Raw genomic sequence first — 21,210 nt, 5'->3', positions numbered from 1 at the left:
TCCTCGGACCTCGCCTCACACCGAAAGATTGTACACGAAGTACTAGAGCGTCTCAAAGAATACGACCTCTATCTACGTCCAGAAAAGTGTGAATTTGAGAAAGACCAAATCGAATACCTCGGCCTACTCATCAGCGAAGGATCAGTCAGCATGGACCCAGGAAAAGTTAAAGCAGTCACAGAATGGCCTACGCCCGCGAACCTGAAAGATGTTAGAGGTTTCGTCGGGTTTGCCAACTTCTACCGTCGGTTTATTCAGGACTTCTCTAAGATTGCCCGCCCGCTACACGACCTCACAAAGAAAGATGTACCTTTCATGTGGGGCTCTGCACAACAACAGGCTTTTGATACACTGAAGTCCAAGTTTACCACTGAACCAGTTCTTGCTCTCTGGCACGCCGACTGAGATACACGCGTACAAGTCGATGCTTCTGGCTACGCTACTGGAGGAGAAATCAGTCAGCTAGATCTGAACGACACTCTATGGCATCCTATTGCCTTCCGATCACAGACCATGAACGCTGCAGAACGCAACTACAAGATCTACGATCGCGAGCTCCTGGCTATAATCAAAGCTCTAAGAGATTGGCGCCACTTCCTAGAGGGACTGCCCAAACTGTTCGAAATCTGGACCGACCACGCTAACCTCCAATACTGGCGTACAGCATAACGGCTTACAAGACGACAAGCTCGATGGGCTCTGGAACTAGCTGACTACAACTTCGTGCTAACTCATAAGCCTGGCAAAACACACCTCGTCGCAGATATACTCTCCCGCCCCAGCTCTCAGTACGTATCTGACAACATGGATAACCAGATGCAAGTGGTCCTGCCGGAAAACCAATTTGTTAGTGCTATACACAGCCCGGAGCTAGATCCTGCACATTTCGCACGACTAGCCGCTACAGCCTTCATTACAAGTTTGCCACTGGAAAAAAAAGTCCGCGATGTAACCTCACTAGACGATGAGGTCTCCACAGCTCTCTCCAGCCTTCGAACAAAAGGGCCTCGCAAGCTAGTTAACGGGCTAACCAATGGGAAGAAAACGACGGACTCATCTATTACAAAGGCAAGCTCTACATACCAAACGACGTCGCCTTCCGCAATAAAATCATCGAGTCCTGTTACAATACCTCCAAGGCTGGACACCCAGGAAAGCACAGGACGATCAAACTAGTCTCCCGCTATTACTGGTGGCCAGGAATGAACTCCGCAATAGCACAATACGTGGCTGGCTGTGATAAATGTCAAAGGTACAAAGGAGCCAAACACCCCAAATCAACTCTCAAGCCACAGGAAGTTCCTGATGAACCTTGGCAACACGTTGGAGTTGATATGGTTGGCCCTCTTCCTCAGACAAAGTCCCCAGGAAAATACGACACCGTCACCGTCTACGTCGATCACTATAGCGATCAAGTACACCTCGCACCCTGCCGCACTACTCTTACAGTGGAAGGAGCATCTGAGATACACTTCCGCGAAGTGTTCAGATACCACAGTCTTCCGCGCAAAATCTTCTCTGATCGCGGACCACAATACGCAGCCTGCTTCATGCGAAGTTTATACAAATGACTTGGTATAGAGTCGGGTTTAACCACAGCCTATCACCCAGAAGGAAACGGCAAAGTCAAATGAAAGAACGCTGAGGTATCCAAATTCCTCCGGCTATTCTGTTCACAACGCCAAGACGATTGGGATGAATGGCTCCCAATGGCAGAGTTCGTACTCAACTCGCGAGTACACGCTGGAAACGAGCACTCTCCTTTTGAAGTACTCTACGGATATAGACCCAACTTCACTATCCCAGCTGGGAAACATTCTAACATCCCTGCGCTGAACGACAGGCTCGACCGCATGGCCAAAATCCATAAAGAAGCAGAGGCCGCTCTCCGACAGACTAAAGAAAAGATGAAAGCCGACTACGAAACTTGTAAAAACTCGCCTCACTCTTTCAAGGTCGGAGACAAAGTCTGGCTATCTTCGAAGGATATCTCAATTCACCAGTGAACTCGTAAGCTCGGACCCAGACAACTAGGGCCATTTACAATCACCGAAGTCATCGGAGAACTCAACTATCGCCTTGAACTACCTAACTGGCTAAAGGTTCACCCTGTCTTCCATGTCGACAGGCTAAGCCCATACCACGACAATGGAATGAACAAACCTACACCTCCTCCACCAGTAGTAGCTAACAACGAGGAAGAATACGAAGTTGAAAAGATTCTGGACTCACGCGTCTACTGCAGACAGCTCCAGTACCTTATCAGATGGAAAGGATACAGACAAAGTGCCGACGAATGGATTCCTGCCAAAGACGTACATGCCAAAGAACGCATACGCGACTTCCATAAGCACAATCCCTTGGCACCACGACAGATCTCCACCACCTCCTTCAGCAAACTCCACAGTTGCTTCAAGCCTATCTACGAACACACTGATCCCAGCTCAACACTCACCACTAATTCTAAAGTGGCAGAATTTGAGTGGGAAACAGGCAGAATACAGGCCATATCTTCTCGCCAGGAGTCTCGATTGTAGGGGAGGGGTAATGTCATGGGCATAGCCCCGGCCTCCCATTTTATTCTTCATTTTCCCCGATTTTCTATGATTTATCCTATGTTTGTACAGCCCTCCAAACATCATCGGCGCATTGGCACCAGTTTACAAGTCCTAGCCGTGCGCTAACACCTTAAGAACGCATCACCAATGGGCACGCATCAGCACATCAAAACGCGCCCATATCACCGCCGCCTCGACACTGCATCACGCTTCCTCGGTAACAGCCGCACTCCGATCCCCACTGGACATTCGATCACCGTCGGCCCAACAATATCATAAGCTATGACACACCAGCCTCCGACTACCTCTGAGTCCGATCGGCAACGGACACCCTATCTCTGTCAGCCTGACAACGTCATACGCTATGACACACCGGCCCTTGCTCCTCTGCCGAAGTCCCCTAGACACTAGCAGCCACCGTAGCACAGTCGCTTATGTAATGCCTGGTCCGTGCGCAGCCTGACTAGTATATAAGGAGTCCCTTTGTCGCTACCTAGCCCCATCTCAACCTCTTGGTTAACTGGGCTAGGTAAGCTTTCAGTTGTATCGTAGTAAAACACTCACTAATACACTTGGTTAACTGGGCTAGCTGAATGAGCTAGCGCACAGTCGTCAGACCCCGTCGACGCCACCTTCTGATTAGATCCACACAGTATCCCTTGTGGTGTGTCGACGCAAGTCCACATCACACGGTAGGTGTATTGGACTGTGAGGCACCCCCATCTACGCAATTTTCTCTTCTTCATAAATTGTGATACACCCAGATATACTGCTATCTACGGTTACACACCCAGGTCGCCTCTCCTCTGCATCTCATACAGTAGCACACCACATACCCATAAATACCCCCATCCACGCAGCTCTCTTCACTTCGCCGCTCGTATCTGCACGGTGATTTCTAGCTAGTTAGCGCGAGACAATGTGAATGCGAATAGACCTACCATTTCTGACTTTATGCCGTGCTCACCGCTGTCTGATTCAGCTGACACTTCTGCACTGCTGTTAGTATGCCAAGTAACTCTCCTATAAATCTGTACACTCACTGCCTTAGCTGCAAGATTATTGAACTTCTATGAACACATCCATAATGGATCAGGAACTGCTATCATCCACAGATATCATATAACACACCCTTTTCTCTCCCTCGGTGAAGCCCTTCCAATAGGCCTTGAAGGTGGCCAAGTCCTCTTGGCAGTCAGAGTGCTTGGCCTTCCAAGTGTCGCGACAGTAAGTCCTGTCAGTGGGATTTTGACAGGGTTAACAAGCTGACATCCACATGGTGAAACAATGTACTTACTTTCATGCGAGGGATGGCGGCAGTGGCATCAATATGGCTCGTGCCTCGATGTAGCGGTCAAACTCCATGGAGTCGGCACCATTCAAAATGAGCTGCGTAACTGCGCCAAAGGCAACTGAGCGCGGAATATTTTAGAACGAGCCATTCGGCATGTAGATCACAGAGAGCTGCAACTTCTCCTTCTCTCCTGTCTCATTCTCAAGCTCGATAGTGACGCTTTCCAGCCGTAGCTGCCTGTGCTGAATGTCGTCGGCGCCAGCAACGTCTGACCTATGAGCCCCGGGTCCATCTGTGCGACGTTCTTTGCATCCTCTGCCAGAACAGGCAGCATGTCGGTGAGGTTCACGTGGGTTGGGAGGGCCTTCACCTTGGGGGCCGCAGCACCCAGCGAAGCCTACAGCGTGCTCAGCACAGGTACAACGCGGAAAAAGGCGGTCTGCGCATCTTGGAGCCCCTCTTTGCACTCTTTGCAGGAGCCTTGCCATTCGCTGGCACGTCATGCAAAGCTTGGCTTCAGCAGCAGCGTGTTTCTGACCACCTGACCCCTGTCTGTCAGCACGGTTTCCATCCCAGCATGCAAGAGCAACTCACGGGGAGGTATGTCAAGGTGTGTAGGTTGGACGTAGAGGTGACAGATGTCAGGATACGAGCACGAAACAAACCTTAGTCACGGCGCTCCACTTGGCCCTTGTATGCAATTTCCAAATTCCACCGTGGGCTTGACAGGTCTCGGCAGTTTTCAGGACGATGTCATTTTACAGGTGGAAGACGATACAACCTGCAGGCTGGCCGCTGATGGTGATGTCAAAGTAAGTCAATGAGCAGGACTTGGACATGTTGGATACGCAGCTCCTCTGGCGTGAGATGTCGGCTCATTTTACTTTAAAGCTAAATAAAAGACGGCAAATGAGAAGTTGCGAGAATGGGGAGTCGGCGTGGGTGACGCAACTTCTCCTACGTTCGATGAGCTCGATGTCGTGGCCTGTTCATGATCATCTTTGATTTCACTGATGCTTTGCCGAAGAAGGGGCGTGGGCTGGAGGGAGCGGTGTTGTGGACGGTGATATAGCAGCCTGGCACACAGACGCGCGAGGGAAATGTTGGAAGCGCCGAAGGACACTCACTGTCCCAAGAGCACACAAGTGTCCTAGAGAGACGCAGACTGAGATGACAGAAAAATATAATCGGGGGGAGAGAGTAGATACAAGTACATGGTCAAAGAAAAGAAGACAGCGAAAAGAGAAAACTAAGACGGGAGGGCGAAGAGGGTAGGTATCGGTAACCTCCGGCCGCCGCCCGTATACCTTGGTAGGTCTGAGTCGAGCCGGGTAGGTGGGATTCTCACTGGGACTGAATCAGTCACGACAGAATAAGTCACAGTGGCAATGCATACTGTCTAGGTGCGAAGCTCATTTATATTCCGCCACACTCTCCGGACTTCAACCTCATTGAGGAAGCATCTTACGACATCAAGCCCTGGCTTCACCACCATGAATCTGAGGCGGTAGATGCTGCTGTCCGACCGTGTCTTCTACGCCAAGCCACGATGGCAACAGCCCTTAAATCGCGCTGATTTGCAGAAAGCCGGTGCTTATGATTAAGCTATGCATTGAGTTGATTCACCAGCAAATCCTTCGACACACTCTGCCTCGGCGTGCTGGAATAAACGACTGACTATCCGTGACTCACGGTGACTGACCTAGTACTACTTATGGTATTAATTTGTACGGGACAAACATGTGTAAAATTTTCGGCGACTGCAGATTGGCACTGTCCTCTCTTGTTCAGTTCAGAACCTTCAAGCAATACAGTAACATGGCTACTTCTGACCCCAGGTTTGCCTGATTTAAGCTGGTTATAGCGCCGAAGAAGGCTGACGACCATTATAGTTGCATCTTCTGTATGATCGTCGCGGGTATAACAGTCAGTATTCTGAGTATATCATGGCAGTGCTTACGCCTAGCGATCAGGGAAGATTCCATGTTTAAAGGTGTACGAGACTGACAAGACGTAAGCCATCAGTTATCTCTGGAAGATAAACGTTGATCTGTGCGGTACCGCGCAGGCTTGCGTTTCTCGACATCGGCCCTATTTCTGAGGGTCACACGCAAGTAATCCCGAAGTGTACGACACGATTCTCATGCAACCATTTGAGAAACCACTGATCTTGTGCTGCAGGCCATGCCCGCACCGTCTTGGACATGCCCGATGAGTATCTCGCAGACATCGGCCCTATTCTGAAGAAAGTGGCGACGGCTGCCGGCGTTGATCAATTCAACATCTTGCAGAACAATGGGAAGTTGGCCTTTCAGGTGCGTTATCACGGTCGGGAACATGAAGAAGGTTGCTGACGATCAGTAAAGCATGTTGACCACGTCCACTTCCATGTTATTCCAAAGAGGAGTACTGAAGAGGGCCTGCTCCTATCAGAGGATGTTTGGCGGCGCGTTGAGCCCCAGAGGGAGGAGCTTGTGGCTACACAGAAGAAGATGCAGGGTCGACTGTAAGCGAAGGCTATAGCTTGACAGCTAGCTGTGCTCTTGTGTAGCTTGGAATTATGTAACATCTAGTCTGCGGAACAATCTACCTTAGCATTCTCTCTTGGAAGACTTATCTCGTACAGTATCAGTACTTGGACCCGGACTTCATCTCAGCCTGGTTTCAGAATCGAGCAACCAACGGCCCCCATACGCCCGTGCCAATATTCATGTACCGGGAGTTGTGCTCGTCGGCCGTGATACCAAGCGCGAGCTCTGGTCCACGTGAATGCCACGTGAGGCTTTGGCGCGACGCGACCGTGTCTCGTGATCGTGAGCGCGGGGAATGGGACTTGCCCTTCGCCATGTCCGGCCTTCTCTTCTCTCATTCTCATCTCAGCTCCTGAGACGCATGCGCATTGCTCATAAAACCATATCTACAAGGCTGACAAAGCACTAGAGCTGTTCACAATACTTGACCGTCTTTCGTTTGCCGTCCCATGAGGGTGCTCTGCGTTGCAGAAAAGCCCTCGATAGCCCGTTCTATCACGCAGATACTCTCTGGAGGACAATTTAATACTGTAAGTCACAAGTCGTAGACTGAGACGCGCGTCTTACTCTTCTGCATAGCGTCCCAGTCCTAACAAGTATATCAGGAACTACGACTTCGACTATCCCCAGACCAACTCCCAGTTCACCGTCACGTCTGTCACTGGACATCTTCTAGACCATGACTTCGATTCAGCCTACAGTAATTGGCAGTCGTGCGAACCATTTGTTTTATTCGACGCGCCTATCATCTCGCGAATTAAGAAAGGTTCAGAGACAATAGCACGGAATCTCGAGAATGAGGCTCGACGCGCACAGACGCTCATGATATGGACGGACTGTGATAGAGAGGGGGAGAATATCGGCGCCGAGGTTGCTGGGGTGTGCAGGAAGGTGAAGACGGCCATCATAGTGCGGCGGGCGAGGTTCAGTGCGATTATAGCTCAGTAAGTTCAGCCATTCGCGCTAGAAAACTGACGCTTTATTGCATACTTCAGGCAAATACATAACGCCGCGCAACACCCGGTTAATCTGGACATGGCTCAGTCGAATGCTGTTGAAGCCCGAACACTCCTCGACCTGCGCATCGGAGCAACGTTCACACGCCTTCAAAGTTTACAGCTTCAGCAACGTTTCCAACAGCTTAAAGGAGATGTTATATCTTACGGCAGGTCTTCTTCGGTTTATTCCTCGCATGTCCTGACCGCTTATAGCACGATAGGACCTTGTCAGTTTCCAACACTGGGCTTCGTCGTCTCGCGCTACAACCAAGTCAAGTCATTCGTCTCGGAGACGTTCTGGCATATCTACCTAGCTTTAACTCGCATCGACGAAACTACGGGGGAAGAATCGGAAACGCCCTTTACGTGGCGAAGGGGGCATTTGTTTGAGCTCGAGGTCGCCCTTGCAATATACGAGCATGTACTGGATAACCCTACTGCAAACGTGACGAGAGTAACTCGCAAGAACACGAAGAAATGGTTACCTCTTTTGTGATGTCTATCCAAATTTGCTCTAATGTGTATATGCAGGAAGCCTTTGCCATTGACCACGGTCGACCTACAAAAGGCAGGATCTAGGCTACTGAAGATCTCGCCGAAGAAGGTCCTAGATGTAAGCAGTCTCTTTATGTCATGTTAACCATTCATGTGACTGATTTTATGCGTACAGATCGCCGAGCATTTGTATCAACAAGGGTTTCTATCCTACCCGCGCACAGAGACAGACCAGTTCGACCCACAATTTGACTTTATGACACTTATCCAGAAGCAGATCGTTGATCCTGCCTGGGGCCAGTTCGCTTCTTCGTACGTCTCGAACTATGTATTCGCGTGTATCCGTGCTAAAGCGGTCTCAGTCTCCAGAACGGCGCATCCATGCCGCCCCGCAGAGGCAAGAAGAATGACAAGGCACATCCGCCTATCCACCCTACTGCACACGCGGGAAACCTTGCAGGCGACGAGAAGCGAGTGTATGAGTACATCACGCGTCGGTTCCTTGCGAGCTGCTCAAAGGATGCGCTCGGCTGGGAGACGACCGTAGACGTTGAGTGCGGTGGGGAGGAGTTCTACGCAACCGGTCCGTTCTACGTCTCACTTCTTCTGACTGTCATGTTTGACATTCTGCTAGGTTTAACCGTGCGCGAACGCAACTATCTCGACGTTTTCCCGTACGACAAGTGGTCGGACAAGGAGCTCCCGAATTTCGCGGAGAACGAAGAGTTCATGCCCAGTATATGCGAGTTGAAGGAGGGCCAGACGTCTCGACCGAGCCTGCTCACTGAGGCTGATTTGGTTGCGCTCATGGACAAGAACGGCATCGGTGAGCTCTGTGCGCAAATTACACGAGACAAAGATGTCTGACAACCTTGTTAAATAGGCACCGACGCGACGATTGCGCAGCATATACAGACGATCATCGACCGCAAGTACGTCATGGAGCGCATGCAGGGAGCGACGAAGTATCTCGTCCCATCGACACTGGGTATAGGCCTCGTTGAGGGCTACAACGAGATTGGCTTCGATCGCAGCCTGAGTCGGCCGGAAATGCGGAGAGAGGTTCGTTATCTCTTCGACCTAGCCTGGTGGTATTGACTGACTATCTGAATTTTTTTGCGCAGACAGAGAGGCAGATGGTCCAGATTTGTGAAGGCCACAAGACGAAGACTGAAATGCTTACTGAGAACATTGAGCTGTACAAGGAGATGTACATCAGGATTAAACGAGAGATGAATCGAGTTATCACTGTGAGTATTGTCTGTTGCTTTGGGCACATTCATGTTCCTGATCTTTAACTTGTATAGAGCGTTGGAAATCGATTACAGGGCCGTGGTATCGACTACGAAGCCGATTTCCTGGACTTTAACGGTGGCGGCGGCGGCGGCGGTGGTGGTGGTGGCGGTGACGATGGAGATGCGGGCGACGGTGGCGGAAGAAGTGCGCGAGGTGGTAGGGGCGCCAGAGGTAGCCGAGGGGGACGAGGAGCAGCATCGACGAGGGGGACAACAACACCAAGACGAGGCCGTGGAGCTCGAGCTGCGCCGCCGCCGCCGCCGCCACCACCACCAGACGACGACGACGACGACGAATGTGCGTGTAATCCCACGAATTCATCTATATGCAGTCGATAATGCGTGTTTTGCAGCCTTCTTTGATGACCCACCGCCGCCACCAGCTCCTGCGGCGCGCAGCCGGACAACGAGGAAATCTATGACGTCCGCACCCCCTTCCCGCGCAGCACCTCCGCCTCCACCTCCGCCTCCACCTTCACGCCCACCAGCCTCCGCCTCTGCTACAACAGGCGCTGAACCGAATTGTGAATGCGGTTCACCCGTGATCACACGCACCGTGGTGAAAGAAGGCGCGAACAAGGGTCGCCAGTTTTACAAGTGCGGTAGCGACAACACCTGCAACTTCTTCTCCTGGGCGGACGCACCCGTTGCTGGCCCGTCTCGTGTGTACAATCCTCCCTCCAGCACTCCTACGCGCCCCTCGTCCTCTTATGCAACCGCGCCGTCGAGTCGGCCGTCTAACGCATCAGATGAGAAGCAGTGCAGCTGCCCGCAGCCAGCCGTGCAGCGTGAGGTGCAGAAAGAAGGGCCCAACCAAGGCCGAAAGTTCTGGACGTGCGCGAACCGGCAGGAGGAGCAGTGCGGGTTCTTCGAATGGGCAGACGGGCCGCCCGGCCGGCCTGGCGGCAGCTCGGGACCGAGCTTTGGAGGCGGCGGGAGCCTCGGCGGCGGAGGTGGCGCGGGTGGCGAATGCTTTAAGTGTGGGCAGCCGGGCCACTGGGCAAGTGCATGTCCGAATCAGGGCGGAGGTGGAGGGACCAGGAGCTTCGGCACAAACGCGTCTGGGTCGTCTTCGAATGCGTGCTTTAAATGCGGGCAGGTTGGGCACTTCAGCAACGGTAAGTTCATTGCATAAACGTCTGATGTTCCCTTTCTGATATTACGTTGTGCAGCGTGTCCCGGAGGCGGGTTGAGCGGCGGTAGCATGGGTACCGAGTGTTTTAAGTGTGGGCAGCAAGGACATTACAGTAACGGTGCGTTCACACCGCGTTTTCTGCGGACGCATCGTGATCTGACGAGCTCCCCTTTCGATTAGCATGTCCAAACGGTGGGGGAATGCGCGGGATCAAGCGAGCTGCAACAGCCGGACCACCCAGGGCTACCAAGCGCGGGCGAAGAGGTGGAGGAGCGCGAGGGCGGGGAAGGAAAAAAGCAACCAGTTTCGACGACGATTAATCGCACCCGTATCATGGAATGTCACACTGCCACCTGTTATTAGTCATCGGTGAGTCAGTTGTTCCTCTATATCTCATCTATCGATGTTGAATACCGTCTTCGTCTAGTTTTGTAATTGCCACATAACATATGGAATCTTAATTCTGGTTCTTGTGGTGGGAAACTGCTCTCCACCCTGCGTTACTCGCTCGGTTATAGCGCCAGAAAAGATTCTCGCACAGTTGCCCCCTTAAGGCTAGGACTAGCAACTTTGACAGCTCACGCTAATAGTCACATCAATATCAGAGTGTCGCTTGGCGCGCGCACCTTGGTACGTTGTTAGTAAGTTGTCACCCCTGACTTAAACATTGTGTGAATGGTTCATGGGTCCTCTGTGCGATGGTCATGGCAATCTCCAGGTACGCCTCTATCGCTGTAGTAAATATATTGCCGATATCAGCGAAATATGCTGATGAAGTCTCGCCACTACCAAGACAAGCTCCAGCATTTTCATATGGCAAGATCAAGGTCAAGTAATTCCGTAAGCTTAGGCCTTGTGACGTCGGGAAAGGCTGTTGATGACAGTTAATTACTGTTAACAGCGATAGCATCCGGGCTACAATGCCCGCCTTGGACGGCCTTATAACGGATGAGTTCTGGCTGCTTGCGCAAGGCTCGTCCCGCAAACCAACTTTACACTACACCATGAAAGTCATCTTGTCGGGCTTGCTTCTTTGCGGTATAGCGCTCGGGAACGCAGTGCCGTCAAAGCGACAGACCCTCGGCTCTCCTGCGGCGTTGAATGTTGTCCAAGACGGCGAGATATTGGGTGTATGTATTGGCTGTTCATTGACATTCGTGAACTGGCTGTAACACGTTGATGCCCAGGAACTATTCGTCACTGGCGTCGGCGCGACTGCCACGGTCACAGCTGACACCGGCACGTCCTTCTACATTTCCTCCGACTTCGACTTCCTGTACGCCGACATCGACGATACGTCTCATGCCTACGTGAACTTCCAAAACTTCGGAACCACCTGTGGCACCACCGGGGACCTCATCTTCACGACGTCCGATTCGAACAAGTGCTCCTCCCAGGGACCGTTCAGCGTGACAGAAAGTGGAGTCTTGCAATACGAGTCTGGGCCAGGATCGTTCCTGGTCTGCGGGACCGACCAGCATGTAAGTACAAACGCAGTTGCAGTGTAGTCTCGCCGGGAACTGAGCTCGACATCGTTCAGATCGCTTTCATTAGCTCTGGGTCCGCTCCGTCTGGCTGCGCGAACGTCGAGCTGAAATTCTTAGCTTAATGTTAAAATGTGTCTGTCTTGTCAGAGGTAGTGTGCGTCCTGGGAAGGTCGGCTGAGGGTGCCTGTAGCTACTCTGCTGCTCGACCACGAGTGTCCGCGTTGTATATCTGGATCACTGACCCTCGATATATTGAATGATGATGATGATGATGCACGAGATGCATAGAACAGTTTTAATACCGCTTGGGACGACTCGATTTACGAGAAAAATGAAAATGTGCAGGGGCCGATGGACATAATTCATATTGCGTACACAAAACATCAGGTAAATAGGCTGACGGGTGGCCCACTGGCCTCGCTCTACGACTACAGAACTGGCGTCAAGGCGGCATGTATTCCATACATGATTAATCTTCATAGACGATTCTTGTGCATGTGTTTCGAACGGAAAATACAGATGCAAGTCCCGCTGAGAGTGTCTCCATTCCCGTTGGACAGCGCCCGGTGGCGCATCTGCTGCGCTTTTGCTGGATACCACCATAACCACCCGTCTCCACTTCTTCTATCTTTCTCTGCATCTGTTTGTCATTTACACATCGCTCATTGATTCCCCGTGTGCCCGCAAGAGATGGCAAAGAAGAGCAAAGATGACGTGCCGAACCCGAACAGCATCACGAACCGGGACATCCTCCAACGGTTGAACTTCCTCTACCAAGCCAGTCAACTTTTGGGCACGCAGAGCGTACCGCCGTCTGTCGCCCAGGGACCTGTGCCAGACTCGCTCCGAGGCAGGGAGCGGAAACGCGAGATGCAGAGACGGTTCAAGGAGCGGCACTCAACCGCGTACGCGGACCTCTCGCGGACGTATGTGAAGAACATGAAGGCGATTGGGAGAAAAACGAACATGCGCATGTGCGTGTGCTTTCTATGGACCCGGCTGTGTGCTGATTGCGAACAGGGATCCTGCGGTAAAGCGTACACTCTGCAAGGGGTGCGACCTGGTGCTCGTGCCTGGTCTGACGGCCGAAGTACGAGTCAACTGTGAGCTCTGACGCGTTCTCTCCCCATTATTATTACTTATTTTATCGAAGCGTCGACGAACTCTGGACATACGGTGTCCCAGACGTGTATGAGCTGCCGGAAGTCGCGACGAATACCTGCCCCGCCCATCATCGACGAGAACACGGAATCTGCGCCTGACCGCGCACCCTCCCCTCCTGCGCCAGCCGAAACGGAGGCGAGCTCGTCTCATACTATAGTCGTTGACACCCAAGATCCACCCGCACCCGCACCTACCAGAATACCACGCCGATCTCGGCCCAGGCGCAGGCCGGCCCCGCGATTGCCTCCTCTATTCGAGCGCAACGTCGGACATGTCATATTCCGAGGTAACGAGCGCATTGCATGACCGTGTGCTATTTGGAAGATCGGCGCAAACGATGCGGATATCACACGACTCGAACACTATCTTACACCCTTCTGGATTCAAGTGCGATCTCTGCTATGCACGAGGCCGTCCACGGTTCAAGCACACTATATCCCTCCGATTGTCATCCCCGCATTGTGCAAGAGGGGCTTCAACCTGTCCTCTTCGTGTAGAGACATGATGTCATCCGAGCCTCCGATGGATTTGCCCTGCCGAAGAATTGTTTCAGACGGGGGCACTGTACGAATGAAGACGCTGCGCACCTGTAGGATGATGTTAGGGACAGTCCTTTGGCCTGTCAGCCTGTACAAGATCCCCTGGATGATGGGCCCGTCGCTGCGCAGATCAAGCTCAACGATCGTGGGAGCGGGCTTCAGCTTGTAGGACGAAAGCAGTGCTTTGGCTCGCTGCGAATACCTACAAAACGATCGTTAAGTATCTGTATGTCATATGTAAGGGCCTGTGTACGTACGCGCAGTACGACTTGCTGAAGACTATGAGCGGGTGCTCTGTCTCCAGGTCCTGCAAGTGTGTTGTCCAGTCGGCGTCGCCATCTGGTGCATACACCTTCATGTCCACCTCCTCTTGCGCCTCCACTTTGACATGCCCCACGCCTGCCACCTCAATCATGTCGTCCTCTTCGTTGAATTTCCTATTGGGATAGGCCGTGACGAAGTGCAGCAGGCCGTCGATCTCCCGCGCTTGTGGTCTCCCTGCGTCCGCTTTGGCATCAGCAATGAGACGAGCGGGGGAAGATGAGCTGGAGAGACCAAGGTCTTTGAGATAGGCTGGCAACGGCCACGAGCTGAAGGACAGTGAGCTGTCCGTGTTAGTGGCGAGGTAGAAGAACCCGACGAGCGAGAGGATGATCAGAGACCAGATGACGCGTCGACGTCTGAATGGCGAGCCAGCCATGTCGTACGAAATGTGTGCTCGTCTCAGGTCGTGGTAGCTAGAAGAGATGAGTAGGCCTGTGAGTGAGTGCGTGAGCGGTGGGAATGAAGGAGGAGGCGCTTTAGATGCGCCACAAAGGTCCAAAATATAATGAGCCTGCGCACAAGCGCCCCAGCCTTATCGAGGGCGACCATCATCTTCTGCAGACGACCACGACAGCTGCAGGCGGAACCGAGCTTTCTCTTGCATTGCGGCTGGCTGAAAGTTATGCCCCACTGGGCTGCGTCTCGGGGGCTACTCCGTTTAACGTGAATCCGGTACCTTGCGACATGTTACGGTGATGAGCTGTGGTCTTTGGGATGAATGGTTGTTTTACCGACTTTGTTCTCCCCCGCAGTGGCCTGAGTAGCACCAGCCATCATGCATCATGGTCCCAACTTGATCTTATACCATAAGATTGCACGAGTGGTTGTTTATATCGTCCACAAGAATGCCAACCGTCTGCGGCCCATGCCGCGCAACGATGTTTTGCCAAGTCTGTGCCTCGCTATATAAAGGTGGGAGAAAGAGGTCGGGTAACGTCCTCTTTTCTGTTCCGTACCATCAACTTCACGTGGGTCTGCTCGTCTTTGTCCACCAGGTTCACATGCCCCGCGCCACTAAGCAAGAAAACCAAGGCCCACCCCGACCGCCCGACATGCGCTCCATCGTCCCGCGTGGCACACGATGGAAGATGTGTGGGCGCGTCTTCCGCGCCTCGCAGGCGGGCCAGCCTGCGTACGCCTGCAACGCGCGCGTGCGCCCCGGGGAGAAGCTCATGTTGCACTGCCAAAAGCACCACGGCCGGTCCAAGTTTGACGGGAGCGTCCCCGCGACCGACTGCCCTGTTGCAGGCCACGACCACACCGACGATGTGCTCTGGATCTCGCCGTGCTCGTGGCGGACGCTCTGCGCGAAGCGGGGCGTCGACCCGCACACAGGCGCCCCCCAGAGGACAAAGCACGAAGGGCCGCCAACATCGCATGATGCACAGGCTCTGCCGCGGTCCTCCCAGCCGCCACCCGCGAGGCGGCCGACGAGATTGACCCCCGCTCTCGAACGTGCGCACCGGCCTCGCCGCCCGCCGCTGCCTCCACAGGACACCGAACGGGAAGACACGCGCGTGCGCGTAGAACCGCCGCCGCCACTGCCGCCACTGCCACCGTCGCTGCCGGCCACCCGCCTGCCGTCCTTCCGCCAGCTCCTCAGCACGCTGCCCGAGGAGTTCCGGCGTCCGCCCTCGCGCCCCCACCTGCCCAGCCACAGCGCCGTGTATGCGCCGCCGGTGCACACACCCTTCGTCGTGCGCACGGGCGACCCGTGGCCGAGGCCGAGCCTGTGCGGGCGGTTCCCCGGGACGTACTGTCTCTTGCCCGAGTGTCCGCACGCTCGGCGTGCCCGGCGTTGAGCGCGCCTCTCTGTAAGCGCATATATGTGCATCTGTTGTGCCTACCTTGTGTGCGAATAAAATGGTTGTTTGTGCGGTGTCGCAAGTCTGGTTGTGGAAGCTTGAGGAGCCACCGGAGCCTCGGGCTCGACGGTATACGGCACGCTTGATTCGCAAGTGTACATGTAGCTTTCAAAAATGCAGGTACAAGTGTCCTAGATGCCTGTCCAACAGAAAGGAATGACGACGGGTGGGGCCCGGAAACGTACAGAGGAGGGTGAGGTATAGTACACTACAAGTATGGTGGTGGTACATGATGACAAATAAACTGGCTGTGGCAACCACCAGCACAAGGGTCCACAGGCCGAGTCCATCAGCACATGAATACATACAAACAACAATGTGTCCGATCGCGATCGTGAAAAAAAAAGGTCCAACCAACAGGGATCACGAGAAATTTCGTGGGTCCATGCGCGGTGCAGTCACAACGGCGGCGCACACAGCAGCAACAACACACCCGCAACCACAAGCGGCGCTCCAACCGCCGTCCAGAGTCCCACCAAGCCGCGCGCCGGCGACGCCGCACTCGCCGCCTGGACCTTCACGCCGGTGGCACTCGCCGTCGCCGTCTGGTTCGGGCCCTGGCCCGTCGCGTCCGCGTCCGCGGCGAGGACGCGGCTCGCGGGGAGCGCGACGGCCGCGCGCGTGGGCTGCGCGCCGATGCTGCCGGCGCCGACGGTGACCTGGCGCGCGACGCTCGGCGTGCCGGCGACGACGACGAAGAGGAGGGCCGGGCCGGGCGGGAAGAGCGCCGGGTTCGGCGGCACGGGCGCGACGTGCAGCGTGCCCCCGCCGCCGCCGCTAGTGTTGGTGCTGGTGGTGCCGGTGTACGTGTTCTCGAGCACGAGCATGCGCTGCTGCATGTTCATCGCGTGCGTCGAGAAGCCGGGGCGCACGAGCACGACGGACGTGCGGTTCAGGTTCGCGACGTCGTGCGCGAGGTCGGCGGCCGAAAGCGTAAGGTTGAAGTACGGCCCGCCGTAGCCGATCGACGCCGGGATGCCCTGCGGCTCCGGGCGCGGCGCGTTGTAGTACGAGGGGTAGAGGATCTCGACACGGTACTCGGTCGGGAACTTGGTGTTGGAGAGGACGACGTCGGGGTGCGGGTTGGACCCGGAGACGAGGATGGAGCCGTCGACGAGCAGGGTCGCGGTCGAGTGGTACATGCGCGCGATAGTACTAGGATAAAGGCCGTCTGAGGACCAGCGCGATCCGGCTGGCGCATCGGGGTCGTAGATCATCGGCTGGAACGCAGGGTTGTCCGCATACGAGTCGCCGACAGTGTTCGACCCACTGCCATATCCCGCAACGCCGGTCTGCGCACCGTTGAGATACATGATCTTGCCTGTGGGGAGGATGATCATATTCCCCATTGACCGCGGCCCCGGTACGTCGTCGTCCTCTTCATAGTTCTGCGACACGTCGGGCGTGATGCGCACGCAAGACTTGGATGTCGACATCGTTGGCCAGTCCGCGTTCGGGTCCCAGGCGTTCGGGGCGACGTCCATGCCACTGCAGAATACGATTGTTGCCGTCCAGTTGTTTGCCGGCGTCAGCGGCAACATCGCGGTGCCAGCGCTCGCAGGATACGTGCGCACGGCGTGAGGCATGTCCGGAAGTTGATACTCCTGCTCTACCTTGTAATCAAGAATCGCAGTACCAAAGTTCGCCTGCATAAATAGGCGTCCGGAGGGGAGCAGCCACGTCAATGGGTAGAGGTTTGCGGGAAGGGTGCGTTGCAGAAGAGGCGAGGTAACGGGCTGTGCACCGGCGGCAGCGGGAAAGAATTCGTAGGTCGGATTGGTTTGCGAGGCATCGTTCACGAACCCACCATAGCCGTCTCCACCAATCTGAGATACACCAATCAGCACGCATACAATAATGAATTAGCATGCATTTACGATGATTACTCGGCCGTCTTCCAAGGTCTCGCTAAGAAAAAGCGTTAAAAGCGCTGGAGCAGTTGAAAACGCGCAGTGACGTACACAGTGGGATACCATCGTCGAGTGGCCATCTGCCCAACGAGCTGCCAATCACAGCTATCGCCGTCGCAGGGTTGAAGCAACCTAACAGAGAAAGTTTAGGGACGAATAGAGTCGGACAGTATTGCGCGATGCCTACCGCAAGCTATATGCTGGTTAGTACGCAATTCGTTGCAAATCAAGTGGAAGCACGCGCCTCTTCCCTCCGTCGGGATCATCATAAGGTGGGACACCGTTTTGGCTGCTCGCAGTTGCACCGCCTGTCGTAACTGCCTGGTTTCCGCCGACGACCAGCCAACTGCCGTTTCCGAGTACGCCGCCACCCTGTTACACGCACCATCAGCATGGCGTTGCTCGCGCGTGAGCGTGCCCCGGAGAACATACCGCACAGAAGGTATTCGTGATGGCATCCATCGGACTGGCGTCGTTCGAGCCCAGGTCGTAACGCGACGCCCACGCAGGGTGACCATTGAGCCGCGCGGAGTTGTTCTCGACCTTGTCGATGATGAAGACGGTGTTCTCCGTGCCGAGGAAGAGCTGCGAGACGGGTGAGAACGAGGGAAGGACATCACGCGGCCCGAAAACGCGCGTCATGCGCGGACGCGTCGAGAGACGCGCCCGAAAAACGAACGAACGCGCGCGCGAGAAGCCAGGGCGGCCGACGTACCTGTTGCGCACTGACGAGACTGTTCCCGACGATGTCGTATTTCCCGAGCGACGCGTTCGAGCGAGCGGGCTGGCCTGGTGGAGGCAGGGTCTGCGCGGACGTGAGTATGGCGAACCCCAGCAGAGCGAAGGCAGGTGCAGAATGCCGTTTCGGCGACATGCTAGACGACCGAGGGGTGGAAGGGAGTCAAACGAGCGTGATGGCACGGGGCCGTAGGCTGTGTTCGGACGAGGATCGAGGGGGGAGGTCGCCAGCAAGGGGGTCGCACGCAGGCGTGGGCGCGAGGGACGGGGGGAGGAAGCGATGAAAGAAGGGGATATTTGAGAGAGGCAGAGACAGGCGCGAAAAAAAGGTTGGAGTCGTGGTAGTACGCCGACGGCCGATCAAAGAATGGGCCCCGATCGTGGAAGCAAAGTACCTGACGCGGACGCGATGCGACGGGGTGTGCATTTGCCGTTTGTAAAAGGCAACTGAGCTGTCGGATGCGACATTCGCACCTCAGGGGGACGCTCGATAACGGTCTGCAGACGCTGCATCTTCAGCAGAGCACAAGAATCCAGGTGATGTTGAGAGCTTTTTGGGCATAGAGTCGAGTCTGGCGCTCTCGACAAACGGTCTGCCACCACCGGCCGGTCGTGACTGGCCGCATGCATATCAAGTCTAACGGAACGCTCGCCGTTCGTAGCGATGGTGTGCGCGGAGCCCGGGCCATCGGAGCTTGGCCATCCAGGCGACAAGACCCAGTATATATGATGTACTCGACCTCAAGCGTCGGCAGAGCAAGTGCGAGGAGCAGCAGCAGGGGATGCGCTCGTCCATCGAAGCACCCTGTCAGAGTGACCGCGCTGCTTTAGGAAACCGTCGTGGTTCGTCAGCGTCTATATCTCCGCGGCACACGTTTCAATGACCTGGCATCCCATGGCGAATCCTCGCCGTCCAGCAGCAGCGCACGCGACCAAGCTCCGAGTGGACGCGCCCTGGTCCTGGTCGGGCGATAGCGAGGGTCCGTGATAGCTGGCAGATAGGCCTCTTTCGCCCCTAACGCCCGAAATACCTCAACCAAGGGGAGTAGGAAAACAGCTACAGACACCACCTGCGATCACATCTGTGATTATCCGATCGGTTCGCGGAGCGGGGTAACTGGAACCCTAAAACGACTGAGACGCGATGTGGGAGGAATGTGGGGTCCGTGAGACTCCGCAGACAAGGACCAAGGCGTTCATGCCAGCTGGATGAGCGCTGTCGTCGCAGGTCCTTCGAAATGCCCCCTTAGCAGTGCTCGCGCTAGTCCCGGAACGACCAATATCCTAGCGAGATGACGAAAAACGGGCCGTGTATGCTCACGCCACGAGATGTCGTTATGAGTCTGAGAGCAATGTGCTCGGCTATGCATTAATTTGACGGTTGTTAGCACATTGTTGGTCGGTAATTACGTTACCAGCCAGAAGTGCACTCACCTCCCCCACATACCCCGAGCACCAACCGAAAAACAACCACGGCGACAAAAAAAAATGAGCTCGATAGGTGATGTCAGCATGACGGTGCCGAGCAAAAATGTGCACCACGTCGGGCGCAGCGATGGCGAAAACAGGCAGACAAATCAGCGACTGAGACTAGAGTGAGAATTTGGCCCCCAATTTCCGTGTGGAGCCTGAGGCGAGGACGACTCGGCAAGCGATCACAAGCGAGCTTCGCGACGGAGTTAAAGGCAGGGGCCTTGCTCCACGGTGCTTCTGGTCGAGCGGCGAGTGCAGCGGTGGTTCGGCCGCCAGCATCTGCTTTGTGGCGATGGGGTGAGCAGATAACATGAAATACGAAGTCGAACTCACGCGCGGGTGGAGAGGCACCGGGCGGCAGATCACGGCAGGGGCATCCGGCCTCGGAGCGCCCGCATTCCGGGGTTGCTATAGTGCGTCGGGCCGGCAGTTAGTGACGTCATCGCTGGGGAATCGGGGCGGATCATCCCAAAAAGGCAGGGCGCAGACGGTGCAACGACCGCGTAGCGGCAAGAAGTGGATAATTAATGCAGCGACGGCCGGCGACGGCGAGTGGCATCGGAGCTGCACGTTGGTCCGTGGGAGGGGAAAGAGGGGAAGGTCAGTGTTCAGATCAGGAGAGGACACAGAGGCCGACGATCAGATGGTGTATGCGCATGTATAGTGTAGTCGGCTCGGAAGCTCGGAATGAGGTGAATCTACCAAAGCCATCGGGAGTCAAATCTGCCTCGTGCATGGGGGTTGGGCCGGGTTAGCCGACCCTGACTTCGAACGCCTTCGGGGAGTAGCGATCTATGAGCGGCGCCCGCACAGGAGCTGTGTAAAACGCGGCAATAAAGACACGGACGGCTAAAGGCAAAAGGAGCCGTCCTCGACGCAGGCACGGCGTACAGGCGGCGCCTGACCCCACATTTGTCGACCACTGACAGGGCGTCGATCCGCTGCGTGTGATTGGCGAAGACACACCCCGCCGTTTACACCATGGTGACCTGCGATCACCGCGCGATACGGACGGGCGTTGTCTTCTGACACGGATACTGAGGTCGTTGCGGGTACGCGAGAACACATGGCGCACACACCATCCTTATCGGCGAGACAGGGGGAGTACTCACTGCTGGGCGATGACGCGCCGCTCATTCTTTCTAGCATAATCACGTCTGAGTCTATCTCTCCTATAAAAGCCTCTTCCCGAAGGTCCTTCTCGTCGAACGGACGCAAGTCTTCGCGGAGATGGAGGTTTTCGAACGGCGTGGCGAGCGAAGAAGAGTCTGAAGCCAATGTGGACGACGTCGAGGAGGTAGAAGAGTACGAAGAGTTGGACGAGAGAGGTTGCGGGGGCTGGATGTGGTGGTGGTGGTGGTGGCCGTCCGAGGATGGCGGGGGACGTCTTTGAAGAGGCATGGT

General features: G+C 55.1%; 7 protein-coding genes across 7 annotated transcripts; 5 read left to right on the top strand and 2 right to left on the bottom strand.

The window, feature by feature from the left end:
- The first annotated feature begins 5,666 nt into the window (after window positions 1-5,666).
- On the top strand, window positions 5,667-6,444 carry PHACADRAFT_258632 (uncharacterized protein). The gene is made up of 6 exons (XM_007397265.1): window positions 5,667-5,690; window positions 5,745-5,770; window positions 5,826-5,865; window positions 5,921-5,979; window positions 6,034-6,167; window positions 6,219-6,444. Exons 1-6 carry the CDS (start codon window positions 5,671-5,673, stop codon window positions 6,360-6,362), a joined length of 423 nt encoding a protein of 140 aa, XP_007397327.1. The 5' UTR covers window positions 5,667-5,670; the 3' UTR covers window positions 6,363-6,444.
- Window positions 6,445-6,832: 388 nt separating this feature from the next.
- PHACADRAFT_97897 (uncharacterized protein) lies at window positions 6,833-9,510 on the top strand (the record flags this gene model as incomplete). Its single annotated transcript, XM_007397264.1, has 11 exons — window positions 6,833-6,913; window positions 6,963-7,327; window positions 7,379-7,552; window positions 7,595-7,861; window positions 7,913-7,994; window positions 8,052-8,188; window positions 8,272-8,459; window positions 8,511-8,702; window positions 8,760-8,938; window positions 9,001-9,126; window positions 9,184-9,510. 11 exons carry the CDS (start codon window positions 6,833-6,835, stop codon window positions 9,508-9,510), a joined length of 2,118 nt encoding a protein of 705 aa, XP_007397326.1.
- Window positions 9,511-9,807: 297 nt separating this feature from the next.
- Window positions 9,808-10,675, bottom strand: PHACADRAFT_258631 (uncharacterized protein). The gene is made up of 3 exons (XM_007397263.1): window positions 10,487-10,675; window positions 10,344-10,424; window positions 9,808-10,289 (listed from the first exon to the last, which is right to left on the bottom strand). Exons 2-3 carry the CDS (start codon window positions 10,412-10,414, stop codon window positions 9,917-9,919), a joined length of 444 nt encoding a protein of 147 aa, XP_007397325.1. The 5' UTR covers window positions 10,415-10,424; window positions 10,487-10,675; the 3' UTR covers window positions 9,808-9,916.
- A 543-nt stretch (window positions 10,676-11,218) lies between these two features.
- On the top strand, window positions 11,219-11,916 carry PHACADRAFT_210435 (uncharacterized protein; the record flags this gene model as incomplete). Its single annotated transcript, XM_007397262.1, has 3 exons — window positions 11,219-11,436; window positions 11,494-11,787; window positions 11,847-11,916. Exons 1-3 carry the CDS (start codon window positions 11,227-11,229, stop codon window positions 11,913-11,915), a joined length of 573 nt encoding a protein of 190 aa, XP_007397324.1. The 5' UTR covers window positions 11,219-11,226.
- A 465-nt stretch (window positions 11,917-12,381) lies between these two features.
- Window positions 12,382-14,275, top strand: PHACADRAFT_123918 (uncharacterized protein). Its single transcript, XM_007397261.1, has 3 exons — window positions 12,382-12,767; window positions 12,814-12,896; window positions 12,947-14,275. Exons 1-3 carry the CDS (start codon window positions 12,484-12,486, stop codon window positions 13,261-13,263), a joined length of 684 nt encoding a protein of 227 aa, XP_007397323.1. The 5' UTR covers window positions 12,382-12,483; the 3' UTR covers window positions 13,264-14,275.
- A 546-nt stretch (window positions 14,276-14,821) lies between these two features.
- On the top strand, window positions 14,822-15,622 carry PHACADRAFT_29834 (uncharacterized protein; the record flags this gene model as incomplete). Its single annotated transcript, XM_007396487.1, has 1 exon — window positions 14,822-15,622. The coding sequence occupies one exon, from the start codon at window positions 14,822-14,824 to the stop codon at window positions 15,620-15,622; it is 801 nt and encodes a 266-aa protein (XP_007396549.1).
- A 127-nt stretch (window positions 15,623-15,749) lies between these two features.
- On the bottom strand, window positions 15,750-18,716 carry PHACADRAFT_123913 (uncharacterized protein). Its single transcript, XM_007397260.1, has 6 exons — window positions 18,311-18,716; window positions 18,028-18,180; window positions 17,807-17,967; window positions 17,647-17,727; window positions 17,563-17,593; window positions 15,750-17,511 (listed from the first exon to the last, which is right to left on the bottom strand). Exons 1-6 carry the CDS (start codon window positions 18,467-18,469, stop codon window positions 16,084-16,086), a joined length of 2,013 nt encoding a protein of 670 aa, XP_007397322.1. The 5' UTR covers window positions 18,470-18,716; the 3' UTR covers window positions 15,750-16,083.
- Between the last annotated feature and the right edge of the window lie 2,494 nt (window positions 18,717-21,210).

The sequence above is a fragment of the Phanerochaete carnosa genome (genome assembly GCF_000300595.1).
Source record: "Phanerochaete carnosa HHB-10118-sp unplaced genomic scaffold PHACAscaffold_6, whole genome shotgun sequence".
Lineage (NCBI taxonomy): Eukaryota > Fungi > Basidiomycota > Agaricomycetes > Polyporales > Phanerochaetaceae > Phanerochaete > Phanerochaete carnosa.
The sequence above is the reverse complement of the archived record's forward strand: the minus strand, read 5'-3'. Positions and strand labels throughout refer to the sequence as shown.

Bases quoted from the DNA above. Each gene is read 5' to 3' on its own strand.
- PHACADRAFT_258631 (XM_007397263.1), bottom strand. From the start codon at position 10,414: ATGTCCTTGCTGCCCACACTTAAAACACTCGGTACCCATGCTACCGCC. The intron at 10,290-10,343 runs CTGCACAACGTA...CAATGAACTTAC, and splicing joins CAACCCGCCTCCGGGACACG to CGTTGCTGAAGTGCCCAACC.
- PHACADRAFT_123913 (XM_007397260.1), bottom strand. From the start codon at position 18,469: ATGTCGCCGAAACGGCATTCTGCACCTGCCTTCGCTCTGCTGGGGTTC. The intron at 18,181-18,310 runs GTACGTCGGCCG...CCCGTCTCGCAG, and splicing joins GTCTCGTCAGTGCGCAACAG to CTCTTCCTCGGCACGGAGAA. The intron at 17,968-18,027 runs GTATGTTCTCCG...TGCGTGTAACAG, and splicing joins TCACGAATACCTTCTGTGCG to GGTGGCGGCGTACTCGGAAA.
- PHACADRAFT_258632 (XM_007397265.1), top strand. From the start codon at position 5,671: ATGGCTACTTCTGACCCCAG. The intron at 5,691-5,744 runs GTTTGCCTGATT...CGACCATTATAG, and splicing joins ATGGCTACTTCTGACCCCAG to TTGCATCTTCTGTATGATCG. The intron at 5,866-5,920 runs GTAAGCCATCAG...GGTACCGCGCAG, and splicing joins GTGTACGAGACTGACAAGAC to GCTTGCGTTTCTCGACATCG.
- PHACADRAFT_123918 (XM_007397261.1), top strand. From the start codon at position 12,484: ATGGCAAAGAAGAGCAAAGATGACGTGCCGAACCCGAACAGCATCACG. The intron at 12,768-12,813 runs GTGCGTGTGCTT...GATTGCGAACAG, and splicing joins AGAAAAACGAACATGCGCAT to GGATCCTGCGGTAAAGCGTA. The intron at 12,897-12,946 runs GTGAGCTCTGAC...ATTTTATCGAAG, and splicing joins GGCCGAAGTACGAGTCAACT to CGTCGACGAACTCTGGACAT.